This window comes from Rattus norvegicus, chromosome 6, assembly GCF_036323735.1.
Source record: "Rattus norvegicus strain BN/NHsdMcwi chromosome 6, GRCr8, whole genome shotgun sequence".
Lineage (NCBI taxonomy): Eukaryota > Metazoa > Chordata > Mammalia > Rodentia > Muridae > Rattus > Rattus norvegicus.
Genome location: NC_086024.1, coordinates 102779039 through 102797947, shown reverse-complemented (window position 1 = coordinate 102797947; position 18909 = coordinate 102779039). Strand labels below are relative to the sequence as shown.

The 18909-nt window shown below is 35.9% G+C and overlaps 1 protein-coding gene and 1 pseudogene across 23 annotated transcripts in view; both read right to left on the bottom strand.

Annotated features, from left to right (window-relative positions):
- Gphn (gephyrin) overlaps positions 1-18909 on the bottom strand; it is a 529275-nt gene that overhangs the window by 418732 nt on the left and 91634 nt on the right. The window contains exon 2 of one of the 23 annotated variants that reach the window (XM_063262450.1): positions 7738-7795. The exons of the other annotated variants lie outside the window; for them this stretch is intronic. Coding sequence (XP_063118520.1) covers positions 7738-7783 — 46 coding nt within the window. The 5' untranslated portion in view covers positions 7784-7795. The remainder of the gene's footprint in view (positions 1-7737; positions 7796-18909) is intronic. 23 annotated transcript variants of the gene reach the window in all.
- The window catches only part of LOC134479221 (E3 ubiquitin-protein ligase RNF138-like), a 92747-nt pseudogene that overhangs the window by 56210 nt on the left and 17628 nt on the right, over positions 1-18909 (bottom strand).

The following is an 18909-nucleotide window of genomic DNA, read 5'->3' as shown; positions in this document are numbered from 1 at the left end:
AAAAAACTATCCTAAAAGATAAAAATAGTTCAAAGTAATTCATATCATTTTAAATTCATTTGTACTATGACTTAAGAAAAATAATATAAATGCTTTCCCCTTTCTTGTGCCACAAAAGACTGTGACACATACACCTCAATTCAGGAAGAAGCACAACAATGTATGATACATTCTATCTCCATAGAGCACTGCTTCTCAACCTCTAGACCACTACCACTTTGGGGATGGAATAACTCTTTTACAGGAGTCACCTAACACCCTTGGAAAACACAGATATTTACACTACAACTCATAACAGTACAGTTATGAAGTAGCAATGAAAATAACTTTGTGGTTGGGTTTGTTACAATATGAGGAACTGTATTAAAGGGATGCAGCATTGGGAAATTTGAGAATCACTATCTCAGTGTTTCCTATCCCTTATTGTTAATGTCTTACTGCAGTTGCAGTCATCTATAATACTAAATAACTTTTGATCTTATCTTCCAATACTATATTACTTTATATAACACTTATTTATATTTATTATTTCTAATACTTATATTCTAATATATAATACTTTCATACTTTTTATCTTATATTCTAAAAGGTATTTGCCTAATCACTAGTAAAGGCCCAAAGTTGCCTTTCTAAAAACAAATAAAATGAATATTACATTGTCTTTCATATAAAATCTTTCCAATGGCAAACCTTAGTCTCATACATCGTGAATTAAGTTTAAATATTAGGTTATATATTACAAATTAAATATCAAAAATATTCACATTTACTTCACTATTGAATACTATCATATCCAAACATAAGATAGCTTTGTACCAATAAGATGCAGATATTTTATTTGAATAATATCATTTTCATCATTCTGACAAAATATCTGAAGAAACAATTTAAGGGAAGATTTAACTCATCTCATGATTTCCAAGATTACAATTAATTGTGGCAAATCACATAAAAATCAGAAAGCAAAGAGAGGGTGTGAAGAGGTGACGGCAGGTGTGTGACTGCACTTGTCCACTTTCTCTTAGACTTCGGCTGGAGACTGAAGGCAGGGGTACATTTGTACTCCACACAGTAGGCTTTTTCCTTCGGCCCCTTGACAGCTTTCACTTTTCATGTCACTAAGCATGAGCAGATTCTTACACTTGATGATGAGTCGACGCTGAGCATGCACACATCACTGCAATCACCCAACTTCCTTTTATTGAGCTACCTATTTACAAACTCTTCAAACTCCATGCATCCAATGAAAAATTTAGAAACATAGCCCAAAAAATATTCAAGTCTGCTTAGAATATCTTACATTAAAAATGCATCAAATCTCATTCATTTCTTCTCTTCTCCATTTCTAGTATCATTTTTTCCCCTAGCACCAAAGATTCCTAGAAGAGGTATTCTTCCTTTGGAAGCAAACAATTTTTCCTCCAATCACCATCAATTTTTTACTCTCTTGACATGTTAAAAAAATAACCTTAAATGTCATAGTTAATATTCAGGAAGAAATCAACATGGGTAAATAATGTCACTTGATTTTCTTAGAAACTGATTAAGCCACTTAGGGAAGCAGAAAAAAATATTTCAAATTACATAAAAAACAGAATACAGGAAGGTGGAGTATAACTATCTTGCAAAGACATTAGAATCAAATGGCGAGGCTTGTGTTGTGCTGCTTGTTTAACTGTGTGCGCTGATAACTAGAAGTAAGACACTAGATCTCAACTGCTCTCTCACTGCACCATTCTTCTGTTACCCCCTAGATACCAGACTTCAAACTTTGCCCTAGGAAAAAATACCATCTTTTAGAGCAAAGATAGTTAATAATGAAAACATTTTATTTTTTTCTTTGGTTTTTCAGCACAAGATAAATTTAACCAAATCACCACTAGAAAAAAATAGAAAAAGCACAAAGAACTGGAGCTTCATTTTTAAAAAAATGTTTATAGATATAAAAAACTAAGCAAATATACAAATGATATGTATCACATTGTGAATACTTTAATTCCAATATACTAAGTCTTATGAAAATTCCAATGAATTGAATTGTTGTTGAGGATATAAAGTTATATTACTATATAGAGAATAATATTATGAAGCTAGTAAAACTGAAAATAAAGGTTTGTTTGCCAACAATTGGGTACTTAAACACATACCCCAAGGAAATTGTTACATATACATAACTCTTTGAAGAGCTGTTTACAATGGTGTTAAATTTAAAACTAACAATAGTATAATTGTTAGTATAGGCTGTGTGGTATGCATAATTCTAGCACGAAGAGAAGGAAGAAGGAGGCAGGAGAAATGGACTCCAAGGCCATCTGATGTTATGTATCTAGCAACTACCAGCCCAGACTAAGCTATACCAAAAGGAAAGTCAAATAAATGCTAGTACAATAAAATACTTGATGGAGTTTCAATGAAGAGTTAGATCTATCAATATGGATGAGTCACAAAAAAATACTCATACTGAAAGATACAGGTTTCAGTATGAAATTGTTCAAACAATATAATACATACTTTGATTTTCTGCTTTTTAAGAAATTATGACATAATTATATCATGCCCCTCCTCCCTCATTCCTTTTCCTTCCTCCAATTCCTTCTATGTCCCTCTTTACTCAGCTCCTTTTCCAATTTCTGGTCTCCCCTTTTTTAAATTGTTATTGTGATATAAATACATAAATACAACCTGCTGAGTCCATTTAGGGTCTAAATTAATTTGAAGGGCAAAAAAAGACTACATTTATTGTAAATATAAGGTAAAGTATGAAAGTATAAGAAATAAGAATGAGAAAGAAAACACCAACTTTGGAATAAAGGACAATATGTTGAATGATGTTCTGATTTCATTTCTGTTGATGTGATAAAATACCCTGAAAAGGGCTGGAGAGATGGCTCAGCGGTTAAGAGCACCTGACTGCTCAGAGGTCCTGAGTTCAATTCCCAGCAACCATATGGTGGCTCACAACCATCTGTAAGGAGATCTGATGCCCTCTTCTGGTGTATCTGAGGACAGCTACAGTGTACTTATAAATGAATAAATCTTTAAAAAAAAAATACTCTGAAAAAAAGCAACTTAAGGGAGAAGAGATTTATTTTAGCTTATACTTCCAGGGTCTAGTCTATCACAGCAGTGAAGTCACAGTGGGGGTACCTCAAAATAGCTAGTTAAATTCACATCCACAATCAGGGGCAAAGAGAGACTGACTGTATCACTCATTTGCTTGTGCTAAGCTCAGTTTTTCTATTCCAATATCCCTTGACTAGGGAATGGTGCCACCCATGATAATCCACCACAGACATGCTTACAAGCTAAACTAATCTAGGCAACCTAGACAATCCCTCATCATCACACATTTCCCAAGAGATTATAGATTATGTAACGTTAACAATTAAAAGTAACTGATAAAGGTAAGTGTTTATCTATAATATAATTTGTTCATTGGTAGTTCGCTTGGATATTCATTAAAATAATACTTTTTATATGAGATTCACATATTGGTATTCCCTATTCCTACAAAGAAGATTCTATGTAAAACATAATTATTTCAATATTTAAGAGTGGTTATATTTAATAAAACATAGCTCTAATAGTAAAAAATTAAAATGTAAGTGGAACTACATTGTTTTCCTAATTTGAGATTCCAATTGCTTTTTACCATACTGTAAATTCCTAATCTTCTAAAACAGTATCTGATATACAAGTTAAATTTTATTACAACAAATCAAATATCTAACACTAAGCCTACATGTGAACACCACAAATTCTGAAATTTAGCATTGGGATAGGACCAAAGACAAAAACAAAACAAAAAGCAGATGAACAACAAAACAAAAAACTATCAACAAAAAAAAAAAATCAAACATACTGCTTTCATCTTCATAACTACCTGCAATTAACCAAAAAATAAATGATTACACAGTCTTATTATAGACATTATTGTAAAAACTCAGCAGAATTGTTATACCCAATTAATACACATTTTCTTACTTGTGTTTCTTTAAAAAAATAATATAGATTCAAAATACTGGTTACAGTTTTCTAACGATTTACCTCAAAGTATGTACTATTAGCACTCCTATTGAATTTTTCTTCTCCAATGAATATTTTTATTCTAATAGCAATCGTGAAAATACAAGCTTGAATAATAGCTTGATTATAATCAATCTCATCAGAAAACAAGCCCTAAGCATCAACATGATTGGCTCAGAATTTCTCAGAAATCTTAGGCCTTCATAGCTTACAGCAATATACAAGGTTGTATCTGTAAATCTGCTATTCTCATTTATTATTACCTATAACTAGAACGAAAGGAGAATATAACATACTGAAATACTTGCAGTAGTTGACAAACATTTTTTTCTGAAAAGAACACAGTACATATTCTCTCATTCCTCCCAACCTGATACTTTTAAAATATATTTTTACTTGAAACAGAATTACATCATTTCCCCATCTACCCTACATAAAACACTCTTCTTTCAATACCTTCATGGTTCTCTCCTACTCTCAAGTTGATAACCTGCTTTTGATTATCATTGTTATATATAGAGAAAGATGTGTATATGTACATAGAATACACAAATACAACCTACTGAGTTTGTTTTTAGTGTGTGTGTGTGTGTGTGTGTGTGTGTGTGTGTGTGTATGGGGTATGTATATGCACACACACATGCACGCACACACACACGTATTTTCAGGACTGACAATTCTGGGATTTCTTTTAAAGTAAAAATATCTTTTCTAAGCTCAAAAGGATGAAATCAAGCTTCAGACAGATTGGCACAAAGACACCAGCCAATTCCTGGTGAAGAAGTACTGCCTCTAATTCAGCAAATTGTGCTGATCAGCCTTAACCAGCTAGTTCTTCAAACTGGTCCTTGGATCTAGTAGATGGCTGCCACCCAGTGGACACCATTAGTTTTTCACTTATCTGAACCATTCATGAAACAAGCTCAAACACATATGATGAAATCACACAGAATAAGTTCAGGGGTTGGTTTTATTTACAAATTAAAATGAATAGGAAACTTATTAAAATCCAATTAATCCAGTTAAACAATATTTTTCCTCACACTAAAACATTAATCAAACTACTTGACATGCATATATCAGCAATAACAGTAACAACAATAGAATGACTACAAACTTGGGGAACAGCAAATAGCACATAATGTATAGAAATAGTATTGATACCAAAGCAGTAGCTTTTTTTCCTCTCCTCTTGCTGTTTGCCAGATTGGATACAAGCCCCACAATTGTTCCTCTTTATGAAATTTCTGAAATTTGGAAATCACACCAGCTCAGGGACTTACATAACACTGAAATGTTTCACCTCGGATTTCAGCACTGTAAAACACCAGTACTCAGGAGGTAGAAGTAGGCAGATCTTGTAAGTTTTAGGTCTGTTATGAGTTTGAGGCCAGCCAGATCTACATAGTGAATTCCAAAACATCAAAGGCTATACAGTGAGGCCCCATCTCAAAAAATAAAAACAAAATAAAACAGACTTTAGTACTTTAGTCACCTCCTTTCCCTCCATATGTGGACCAGAAAAATAATAGTGACAGCAACTGTATTTATTTAACAACATACTAAAAATTCAAACCTATTCATCTTGCTTCTCTTATCCCACTACGTCCATGTACTCTGACTTTAGCTGCTTCCATGGAAATAAAATGCATAAAAAGCTTTAGGAATTTATTATAAATGTACGATAATCAGAATAATGCTGTACTGCTACAAAATCAGAGGCAAAAGAAAATAGAAAACAGAAATAGATCCTCACATTTGTTTTAAGACAAAACAATGGTACAAAAGCAATAAAGTAGAAAAGAAATACAGGTCTGCATCACATAATGTTGGAAAATTAAACAATTAAACAATTATTTTAATACAAGCCTCAATCTATATGTAAAATAATCCTTAAAATACATAACAGACTTAAAACTTAGTATCGCTTAACTTCTAAATATACATTTTAGAATATTGTTGAGTATTTCTTTAAGAATTTGGGAGTTTCTTAGAAGATATAGAAGAATACAATCTATGAGAGAAAAAATTGATGAGAATATAACGTTTATAGTGAAGTAATCACACAATCATAAGAATTTGAAAAAAAAACTATAGAATTCACACTGCTTCACCAGTTGTGACATTTATTGTAACAACAAAGTTAGGGAAATTTGACATTTGTACACTATTGTTGACTAGCATACAAACCTCAACTTTCACCAATATTTGTATGTATAGGCATGTACTGATTTAGTCAGTTTCAAATCAATTTATATCATGCTTAACTACTACCAGGATACACAACAACTTCAAAACTATGAAATAACTCCAGGATAGAAATAACCTGCTTGTTACTACTCTCTGTATTACATACCTATACTATCTAGTCCTCATGGCAATCATTGATCTGTTCTTCATTCTTACAGGTTTTGTTTGCTTGCTTGCTTGCTTGCTTGCTTGCTTGCTTGCTTGCTTGCTTCTTTTGGGGGGATGCAAAAAATGGAGTCACATGCTATGTAACTTCTTGAAGTTAATTTTTTAACATATAAAGGCAGACCTATCAGAATTACACCAGACTTCTCACCAGAGACTATGAAAGCCAGAAGATCCTGGGCAGATGTCATACAGACCCTAAGAGAACACAAATGCCAGCGAAGGCTATGTCCAGCAAAACCCTCAATTAACATACATGAAGAAACCAAGCAACTCCAGGAAAAAACCAAACTTATGCAATATATTTCCACAAGTCCAGCCATACAGAGGATAATAGATGGAAAACTACAACACAGGAAGGGAAACTACACCCTAGAAAAAAGCAAGAAAGTAATCTTGCAACAACCCAAAAGGAAGAGAGCGGCACAAACATAATTCCATCTCTAACCAGAAAAATAACAGGAAACAACCATCATTATTTCTTAATATCTCTCATCATCAGTGGACTCAATGAAAAGACATAGACTAATGGAAAGGATACATAAAGAGGACCCAGCATTTTGCTGCATACAGAAAACACACCTCAGTGACAAAGAAAGACACCACCTCAGAGTGAAAGGCTGGAAAACAATTTTCTGAGCAAACGGTCCCAAGAAACAAGCTGGAGTAGAGATTCAAATATTGAATACAATTGACTTTCAACCAAACGTTTTCAGAAAAAATAAGGAAGAACACTTCATATTCATCAAAAGAAAAATCTACTAAGATGAACTCTCAATCCTGAATATCTATGCTCCAAATGCAAGGGCACCTACATTCATAAAAGAAACCTTACTAAGGTTCAACACACACATGGCACCTCACACAATAATAGTGGGAGACTTCAACACCCCACTCTCAGCAATGGATGGATCATTGAAATGGAAACTAAACAGAGATGCAGAGAAACAAACAGAAATTATAAACCAAATGTATTTAAGAGATATCTATATAACATTTCATCCTAAAACAAAAGACTATAACTTCTTCTCAGCACCTTATGGTACCTTTCCCAAAATTGACCATATAAACAATCACAAGACAAGGCTCAATACATACAAGGAGATTGAAATAATCCCATACATCCTATCAGATTACCACAGACTAAGACTGCTCTTCAATAACAACAATAATGACAGAAAGCCCACATATACATGAATGAACAATGATCTACTCAATGATAATTTGGTCAAGGGAGAAATAAAGAAAGAAATTAAAGACTTTTTAGAATTGAATGAAAATGAAGGCAAAACATACCCAAAATATGGAACAAAGTGAAAGCAGGACTAAGAGGAAAACTCATAGTTCTGAGTGCCTGCAAAAAGAAACAGGAGAGAGCGTACATGAGCAGCTTACATCACACCTAAAAGCTTTAGAACAAAAATTAACAAATACACCCAGGAGGAGTAGACAGCATGAAATAATCAAACTAAAGACTGAAATCAACAAAGTGGAAGTAAAAAGAACTATACAAAGAATCAACAAAACCAAGAGCTGATTCTTTAAGAAAATCAACAAGATAGATAAACCCTTAGACAGACTAAATAGAGGACACAGGGAGAGTATCCAAAATAACCAAGTTAGAAATGAAAAGGGAGACATGACAACAGGATCGGAGGAAACTCAAAAAAATCATCAGCTCCTACTTCAAAACCCTATATTCAACAAAACTGGAAAATCCTGATGAAATACACAATTGTCTAGACTTCTCTTGGGCATATACCCAAAAGATGCCCCAACATATAAAAAAGACACGTGCTCCACTATGTTCATAGCAGCCTTATTTATAGTAGCCAGAAGCTGGAAAGAACCCAGATGCCCTTCAACAGAGGAATGGATACAGAAAATGTGGTACATCTACACAATGGAATATTACTCAGCTATCAAAAACAATGCCTTTATGAAATTCATAGACAAATGGTTGGAACTGGAAAATATCATCCTGAGTGAAGTAACCCAATCACAGAAAAACACACATGGTATGCACTCATTGAAAAGTGGATATTAGCCCAAATGCTTGAATTACCCTAGATGCCTAGAACACATGAAACTCAAGACGGATGATCAAAATGTGAATGTTTCACTCCTTCTTTAAAAGGGGGAACAAGAATACCCTTGGCAGGGAATAGAGAGGCAAAGATTAAAACAGAGACAGAAGGAACACCCATTCAGAGCCTGCCCCACATGTGGCCCATACATATACAGCCACCCAATTAGACAAGATGGATGAAGCAAAGAAGTGCAGGCAGACAGGAGCCGGATGTAGATCTCTCCTGAGAGACACAGCCAGAATACAGCAAATACAGAGGTGAATGCCAGCAGCAAACCACTGAACTGAGAATAGGACCCCCGTTGAAGGAATCAGAGAAAGAACTGGAAGAGCTTGAAGGGGCTCGAGACCCCTTATGAATAACAATGCCAAGCAACCAGAGCTTCCAGGGACTAAGCCACTACCTAAAGACTATACATGGACTGACCCTGGACTCTGTCCCCATAGGTAGCAATGAATATCCTAGTAAGAGCACCAGTGGAAGGGGAAGCCCTTGGTTCTGCTAAGACTGAACCCCCAGTGAACATGATTGTTGGGGGGAGGGCGGCAATGGGGGGAGGGTGGGGAGGGGAACACCCATAAAGAAGGGGAGGTGGAGGGGTTAGGGGGATGTTTGCCCGGAAACCGGGAAAGGGAATAACATTCGAAATGTAAATAAGAAATACTCGTTAATAAAAAAAAATTTTAAAAAAAAGACACACATGGTATGCACTCACTGATAAGTGGCTATTAGCCCAAAAACTCAAATTACCCAAGATAAAATCCACATACATGAAGCTCAAAAAGAAGGTCGACCAAAGTGTGGGTGCTTCAGTCCTTCTTAAAAGGGGTAACAAAAATATGATAGGAGGGGATATAAAGACAAAGTTTGGAACAGAGACTGAAGGAATGGTCATTCAGAACCTGTCCCACCTGGATATACAGACCATTTACATACAGCCACCAAACTAGATAATATTGATGAAGCCAAGAAATGCATGCTGACAGGAGTCTGATATAGCTGTCTCCTGAGAGGCTCGGTCAGAGACTGACAAATACATAGGCTAGTGCTAGCAACAAACCATTGAACTGAGAACAGGGTCCCCTGCTGGTGGAATTAGAGAAAGGATTAAAGGAGCTAAAGGGGCTTGCAACCCCATAAGAACAACAATACCAACCAACCAGAGCTCCCAGGGACTAAACTACTACATAAAGTCTACACATGGAGAAAACCATGGCTTCTGCATATATAGCAGAGGATGGCCTTGTTGGGCACCAAAGGGAGTAGAAGCCCTTCATCCTGCCATGGCTGGATCCCTCACCCCCAGTGCGGGAGAATGTCAAGGGGGGTGGGAGGGGATAGTTGTGGAGGGGGAACACCCTCACAGAAGAAGGGGAGGGGGATAGGATATGGGGCTTATGGCCAGAAACCCAGGAAAGGGAATTAACATTTGAAATGTAAATAAAAAATATCCAATTTAAAAAAAAAAAGAAACCCAGGAAAACACAAATAAACACTTAGACAAAATAAATAAATCCTTTAAAGCCAATACAGAGTATAGGATAAATGAAATTAATAAAATTGTTAAAGAAATTAGAAATAGAAGCAATAAACAAAACACAAACTGAGGGAATCCAGAGATGGAAAAAACCTAGGTAAATGAACAAGAAATACAAATACAAGCATAACTAACATAGTACAAGAGTTAAATAATCTCAGGCTTGGAGGATACGCTAGAATAAACTGGTATATCAATCAAACAAAATTAAATCTAAAAAATTCTTGACACAAAACATCCAGGAAATCTAAGACACTATGAAAAGACCAAACCTAAAAACAATACGAATAGAAGAATCCTAGCAAAAAGGTCCAGAAAATATTTTTAATTCAATCACAGAAGAAAATTTTCCTAACCTTAAGAAGGATAAACCTATAAAGGTAAAAGAATTTACAGAACACAAAATAAAACTGGTGGAAAAATGTTTTCCTCTAGGGTCAGCTAAGAAGTGGTATAAGGAATGTATGCCCGACCCATGCCATGTGGCACTGTGCAGGAGTTGTCTTGGGCTGGTGGTCATCAGATTCAGTGGTGTCAGACTTGAGGGAAGGGTTGCTTGTTACCCACCCAAGCTGCATGAGGCCAGGCTGAGGTTCATCTCAGGTCTAGTCTGTTGGCCCAGGCCTCAAGGTGGCTTGTTTTTTTGTTTTTGTTTTTGTTTTTTGTTTTTTGTTTTTTTTCCAATTAGAGACAGAAAGGGCATAGTTCCAGATAGGAGAGGAACAGTACAGGAATTAGGAGAAGTAGAGGGATGGGAAACCATAATCAGAATACATTATTTGAGATAAAAAAATATTTTAATAAAAGGAAATTTAAAAAGTTAAAAAAATAAAGGTACAACAATCAAAAGTGTGTGTGTGTGTGTGTGTGTGTGTGTGTGTGTATGCGCGCGCATGCGCGCGCACCCGCATTTGGATACTATACATAGTATCAGAAACAAATTCAATCTCCACTTTGTAGTTTTAAAACTGTGCTTTTTGTCTAAATATTTACCAATATGTGTGTATATGTAAGAGAATGCAGGTGACTTTGAGGTCAGAAGAGAATGTTATGAACTGTGGTGGTTTGAATAAAAATGGCCTTCATAAGCTCACATATCATCATCAGGAAATGGAATTGTTTGAGAAGGATTAGGAGGGGTAGCCATGTTGCAGTAGAGGTGGCCTTGGAGGAAGAGTTTCACTGGGGATGGGCTTTGAAGTTTTAAAAGCCCACAACAGGCCCAGTCAGTCAGAGTCTGTCTCTCTCTCTGTCTCTCTCTGTCTTTCTCTGTCTTCCCCCCCTCCCCCCCGCCACACACAGTTATAGATTAGAACATAGCTCTAAACTACTTCTTTAACATGGCAGCTACCTGCCACCACGCTTTCTTCCTCTATGACATGACGATAATGACTAAGCCTGAAACTGTAAACAACCCCCTAATTAAATGTTTGTTTTGTTTTTTGTTGTTTGTTTATTTGTTTTTTGATAAGTGCTACTGTGGTTATGGTGTCTCCTGACAGCAATGGTGACTAAGACAGAAATTGAAACTTGGGTATGAACTTAATTATTATTTATGTTCTTAATTATTATTTATGTTCAGCTAACATTTGTGAGTTTGAATATTTATAAATTCTACCTCATAGAATTAACAAGAAATGATGAATTAAAAGGTACAAAAAATTATTTTTTTCTTTTGGTTTTTTCAAGACAGGGTTCCTGTGTGTAGACCTGGCTGTCCTGGAACTTGTTCTACGAGCTTTGAACTCTGAGATCCGCCTGCCTTTGCCTTCCAAGTGCTGGGATTAAAGGCATAAGCCAACACCACATGGCTGAAAAAGATAAAAAATAAATAAGAATGTTATAATGGGGCAGGGAAAATGGCTTAGGAACAGAGTATTTACCTAGCATGAATAAGGCTCTGCATTTAAGCTCTAGCTCCATAAAAAGAAACCATACTGGAAAATAGTATATGTAAGTATTGAGTTGATAAGGTTTCATCATAGTATAAATGTGCTAAATTTGCAAATTTTTTAAAATTTCAAATAAATATTAAAAATAATATGAAAAGTAGCAAATACAAAAAAGAACTATGAGGAAGAAAAGAGGATGAGTATTGAGGGAAAATAATTTTAAAAGATGAAATTTGGCTGAAGACATTCATGAAATGTCATTATGGCTGGACACATTTGTTAACTGAGGTATATGTAAGTGAGGAAAATGCACAGCCATTTCACAAAAAAAAAAAAAAAAACAAAAACAAAAACAAAACTGTTAACAGAATATGAACTATACTACTGCTGTGTTATTTGAACAACCATTTTGCTTAGTTATAAGATAAAGGAAAAAAATGAAAGATGTACCTATGTACCTATTAAGGTTTAAATATAAAATGTACCACACACTTTCATATATTGAACTGAACACCTGCTTATGAGCTGACATATCTATTTTGGAACTTGGTCTATAACTGAGGGTATGCCTTTAAAAGTTATTGCTGGTCTCAGGAGTCTTTCTCCCATATCTCTACTTTCTGTCTTCTAGAGTGGGGCATTATCTGCAACATATTCCTGACAATGTGATATTCTGCCTCCATAAGGGCCAGAATCAATAGAATCAAGGCCAATAAATGGAAACCTCCAAAACCATGAGACAAAATAAATCTTTTTTTTTCACATTAACTTAATTTCTTCATGTATTTTTCCATACAATAGATAAGCCTAAATACTTCAAAGCTTTAATTTAAAAAAAAAAAAAAAAAAGGACCGAAGGGGAAAAAATTAAAATGTTAGCCAACAGAAAGCACAATAGACAAGATGGACTTATTCTATAAACTGTTGAAATGGTGAGTGTCCTAGTTTACTTTTTGTTGCTGTAACAAAACACTAGTCCAAAAAACTCTGGTTGAAAAGAGGGGAGGGGCATTTTTGAGCTCAAAGGCCATCATCATTACAAGCCAACACAAGGACCTGGAGATAGAAAACAGAAGCAGAAACATAGAAAAAAAAATGGAAGAATGATGCTTTCTGGCCTATTTTCTCTGTCTTACACAGCCACTTTTTTTTAATCCAGTCTATCAATTAGGGATGTCAACTTCTACAGTGGGTTAGGCCCTCCCATATTGATTTGAAATTAAGAAAATGGTTCACAGACATACCCACAGGGCAAATCTGATGGAGGCAATTCCTCAATTGTGGGAACTTCCCAGGTTTGTATCAGGTTGACAAAACTAAGCAGTACCATATAACCTAATAACAAAAATTTAGAAAACTTAATCTAATAATGACTTAGAGATATACTGCTGTGAACAGACACCATGACCAAGGCAACTTTTATGAGGACAACATTTATTTTTTTTTTTTTATTAACTTGAGTATTTCTTATATATACATTTCGAGTGTTATTCCCTTTCCCGGTATCTGGGCAAACATCCCCCTCCCCCCTCCCCTTTCTCATGGGTGTTCCCCTCCCAACCCTCCCCCCATTGCCGCCCTCCCCCCACCAGTCTAGTTCACTGGGGGTTCAGTCTTAGCAGGACCCAGGGCTTCCCCTTCCACTGGTGCTCTTACTAGGATATTCATTGCTACCTATGAGGTCAGAGTCCAGGGTCAGTCCATGTATAGTCTTTAGGTAGTGGCTTAGTCCCTGGAAGCTCTGGTTGCTTGGCATTGTTGTACATATGGGGTCTCGAGCCCCTTCAAGCTCTTCCAGTTCTTTCTCTGATTCCACAACGGGGGTCCTATTCTCAGTTCAGTGGTTTGCTGCTGGCATTCGCCTCTGTATTTGCTGTATTCTGGCTGTGTCTCTCAGGAGCGATCTACATCCGGCTCCTGTCAGCCTGCACTTCTTTGCTTCATCAATCTTGTCTAATTGGGTGGCTGTATATGTATGGGCCACATGTAGGGCAGGCTCTGAATGGGTGTTCCTTCAGTCTCTGTTTTAATCTTTGCCTCTCTCTTCCCTGCCAAGGGTATTCTTGTTCCCCTTTTAAAGAAGGAGTGAAGCATTCACATTTTGATCATCCGTCTTGAGTTCCATTTGTTCTAGGCATCTAGGGTAATTCAAGCATTTGGGCTAATAGCCACTTATCAATGAGTGCATACCATGTATGTCTTTCTGTGATTGGGTTAGCTCACTCAGGATGATGTTTTCCAGTTCCAACCATTTGCCTACGAATTTCATAAACTCGTTGTTTTTGATAGCTGAGTAATATTCCATTGTGTAGATGTACCACATTTTCTGTATCCATTCCTCTGTTGAAGGGCATCTGGGTTCTTTCCAGCTTCTGGCTATTATAAATAAGGCTGCAATGAACATAGTGGAGCACGTGTCTTTTTTATATGTTGGGGCATCTTTTGGGTATATGCCCAAGAGAGGTATAGCTGCATCCTCAGGCAGTTCAATGTCCAATTTTCTGAGGATCCTCCAGACTGATTTCCAGAATGGTTGTACCAGTCTGCAATCCCACCAACAATGGAGGAGTGTTCCTCTTTCTCCACATCCTCGCCAGCATCTGTTGTCCCCTGAGTTTTTGATCTTAGCCAATCTCAGGGTTGTTTTGATTTGCATTTCCCTTATGACTAAAGATGTTGAACATTTCTTTAGGTGTTTCTCAGCCATTCGGCATCCCTCAGCTGTGAATTCTTTGTTTAGCTCTGAACCCCATTTTTTAATAGGGTTATTTGTTTCCCTGCGGTCTAACTTCTTGAGTTCTTTGTATATTTTGGATATAAGGCCTCTATCTGTTGTAGGATTGGTAAAGATCTTTTCCCAATCTGTTGGTTGCCATTTTGTCCTAACCACAGTGTCCTTTGCCTTACAGAAGCTTTGCAGTTTTATGAGATCCCAGTTGTCGATTCTTGATCTTAGAGCGTAAGCCATTGGTGTTTTGTTCAGGAAATTTTTTCCAGTGCCCATGTGTTCCAGATGCTTCCCTAGTTTTTCTTCTATTAGTTTGAGTGTGTCTGGTTTGATGTGGAGGTCCTTGATCCACTTGGACTTAAGCTTTGTACAGGGTGATAAGCATGGATCGATCTGGATTCTTCTACATGTTGACCTCCAGTTGAACCAGCACCATTTGCTGAAAATGCTATCTTTTTTCCATTTGATGGTGAGGACAACATTTACTTGAGCCTAGCTTACAGGTTCAGAGGTTCAGTCTATTATCATCAAGGTGGGAGCATGACATCATCCAAGCATGGTGCAGGAGGAGCTGAGAGTTCTACATCTTCATTTGAATGCTACTAAGACTGGCTTCCAGGCAGCAAAGATAAAGGTCTTAAAGCCCATGCCTACAGTGACATCTACTCCAAAAAGGCCACACCTATTCCAATAAGGTCATGCCTCCTAACAGTACCAGTACCTGGGCCAAGCATATTCAAACCACCACAAATAGTAATATGATTAATATTATTAGACTCCATAATGTTGTTAAACAGGGCAATGACAAGAATGAGTCAAGGGCACAGAAATTTGTTATTATTTAATGGCTAACTTGTTCAAAGGAGTAGGTATCAATTTGCATAAGTTTCAAGAGATTTAAACACAAATTTTCTTCTTAGTTGCAATATAATACTGGGATAACTAAATAAAAGCAAAGTATTTTAATAAATGTGAAATCTAAAACTAATATTTCCCAAGATTTATATTTAAAGGGACAACAATTTAAAACTAGATGTGTCAATCCAATTAATGCTAGAATTTCAGTTTTAAAGTATCCTTAATATGGAATTACTAGAAAAGCATAAGCAAGAATTCCAGACTTACTGCAAAGTATTCCAATTAGGAATAAGTTTATTCTCTATGTTTTATTGCTTTTGTTGAACTGTTAAGTATAAAGCGTTTATTTTGAAATCAAAGGCATCTTAGTCAATAAATTTTCTTTTTCAGCAATCCCATCATAGCTTTAGTTACTAAAACAATGTTTTATAATTCAGAAAATAAACCTCAGTTGACAAAAGTCACAGGTACCTTCATCTAACTCCTAAAGAAAAAGGGGGTGGGGGGAAATAATTAAATTGCCAACTAAAATTACCCAACATATTCTTGACATGTTATATTAGTTTCTCATCTAGAAAACTTTCTAGGAAAGGCTAGACTCACAATTATATAAACTCATATGAAAAGCTTTCCAATAACTAAAATTTTTTCAACTAAATGGCTTTTTGACACTGAAGTTCATGGAGACCAAACCAGCCACAAACTTGGTATGTAGACAAGAAGCACCTCAAGTTTCTGCTATGACATACAATGACAGCCTCAATGCAACCCTCTTATATCTAACATGTTTCTTTTTCTTTTCTGAATTCAAGATCTCTATCTTTGATTCTTGACAATTTTATTATAACATTTTGGTACAGATTGTTTAAACTGAGCATGATTAGAGATCTTTGAATTTATTTTACTTGAATGTTTCATTTTTTTCCCAATTTGGAAACCAAATAAAACTAACTAATTAATATGTGGGGAAACATACACAGGAATAATATAAAAACAATACTGCCCGTTAAATAACGAGTCCATAATGAAGGAACTTAGGTCTAGAGTTTGTTCACAAATATGATTTCTTCCAAATAAAAGAAATGACATACACCAGAAAATTGAAATAAAGTGATAAATCTTGCAAAAGTCAATAAAGTAACACATTAATAAAGTGAAAAAAATATGTAACCAACAAGCATAGCCTAATATTACAAACTCCATTTTGTATTCAGTCATCTTATGTTAAGCTTGAACTTAGTTACTGGAAAAACCACAACTTGTTTCAGGGACCAAGACACCACAGCAACAGCCACTCCATTCTTGGTAAAAAGCCAATCAGCTTCCAACCATGACTACTCATAACAAGCTGAAATCATTACTAGCCAATAGCCAAGCTGCAATTTTCAAATGTTAACCAATCATGGTAACTGCCAAGTTGGAAAGCCCCTTACGCTGCTAAAACTATGAAAAATAGACAAGGCTTCAGCAGCTTGTGGATTTCCACACCCATTCACTGAGTTGGAGAGATCAGAGCTTGAGCTTGAATAAAGACTCTTTACTTCTGCATACAACTTGAATTTCTGGTGGTCTTTGGTGGTCTGTGGGGACACCAAGATCAGGACACAACAGTAATCACAACATAGAAAAAAGTGTGTAAAAGCCTAAGTCTCCTGCTTAAAACAACACACTAGGAATAGAAGAGACTTTGGCAATACAAGAAATGATACTTATAAAAACAAAAACACAGTTAAAAAGTTAGGGATATATGGCTTACTGGGCCTGGTATGCATGCCTTTAACACCACCCCTTAAAGCCAAAAGCAGGAAGCTGTAGGAGTAGGGGGCATAGGATCTCTTTGAATTTGAAAGGTGCCTTATTTACATAGCAAGTTCCAGAGTATCTGGGGCTGCATAGTAAGGACCTGTCTCAAATGACAGAACAAGGGGAGGGAAGAGAAGGGTGGGTGTGGGCTTGAGGTCTCCATGCTCAAGCTCCACCCAGTATGGAATTTCAGTGTCTTCCTGGCTGCCTGCAGAAGACAGTCTCCTGCTGCTTTCAGATCAACATATAGAACTCTCTGCTTCTTCAGCAACCTATTTGCCTGCACGTTGCTACATTTCCTGCCATTTTGATAATGGACTGAACCTTTAAAACCCTAAGCCAAATCCAATTAAATGTTGTCCTTTATAAGAATTGTTTTGGTCATGATGTCTTTTCACAGCAAGGAAACCCTAACAAAGACAATATTTAGTAGACAAAAACTCAAGAAGATACTAACAAACTAAATCCAGTAGCACAATAAAAAGATTCTACATCAAGTGAGTGTGCATGGACTCAAGACATGCACTTATCAACATAACTTGATACACAATAATGACAGGTTGAAACATAAAAACCACACAATCATAAAATTCAACAGAAGCATGCCTCAAATAAAGACCATAGGTAATAAATAATTGACAAAGTACTGAATTAGAAGGAACTAAAAGTTTTCTTTTTTCATATAGGAATAAGACAGGAAAGCCCAATTTCACACTTTTAATAAACACAACCAGGGAAGGACCTATTAAAGCCATCAGGCAAAGAAAAGGAAATAAAGTTATCCAAATTGAGAAGAAGGAAATCAGGATGTCACCGTTCACACTTGACATAATCCTACAGATAAATAGCAATAGAAGAATCTACAAAATAAACTGTTAGAACTGGTTAATGAATTCAGAAGGCTTTTAAACAAAATCACAAAGTGTTTTATCTTCAATAATGAACTATATGAAAAGAAAATCAAGGAAACAATTTCTGGTATAACAGCTACAAACATACACCGACAGATATATGTTCAAAGATGTGAAAGATCTCTACTAAAAAAAAAATCTATAAAGAACTGATGAAAAGAATTGAAAAGGACACAAAGAAATGGAAGGATATCATATGTTAATGAGGAGGAAGCCTTAGTGGTACTTAAATGTCCATATTACATAATCCAAGAGTGAAAGCAATACTTTTGAAATACCACAGATACTCTCCGTAGAACTAAAAAAAGAAAAAAGAAAAAGAAAAAAAATTCTAACATTTGTATGAAAGAACAACTTCAAACAGTCAAAGCATATATGTAGAACAACAACAAAAAAAGCAGGAGGTATTGTGATTAAAGTTCAAAAACCACTACAAAGCTATAGTAACCAAAACAGCGAGCATTGACAAAGCTATGGCAGTGGCTCTGTCTAGGCTGTGGCAACAGATGCATGTAGTGTAGACCTGATCACATGACAAGGACCAAGAAGCAGGGAAGACAAGACAGAACCAATGCTAGGTACTGTCATCAAAGGCCCACCCATAGTTATCTACTTCTGCACTTAGGGACCACTATGAAAAGTTTCATAT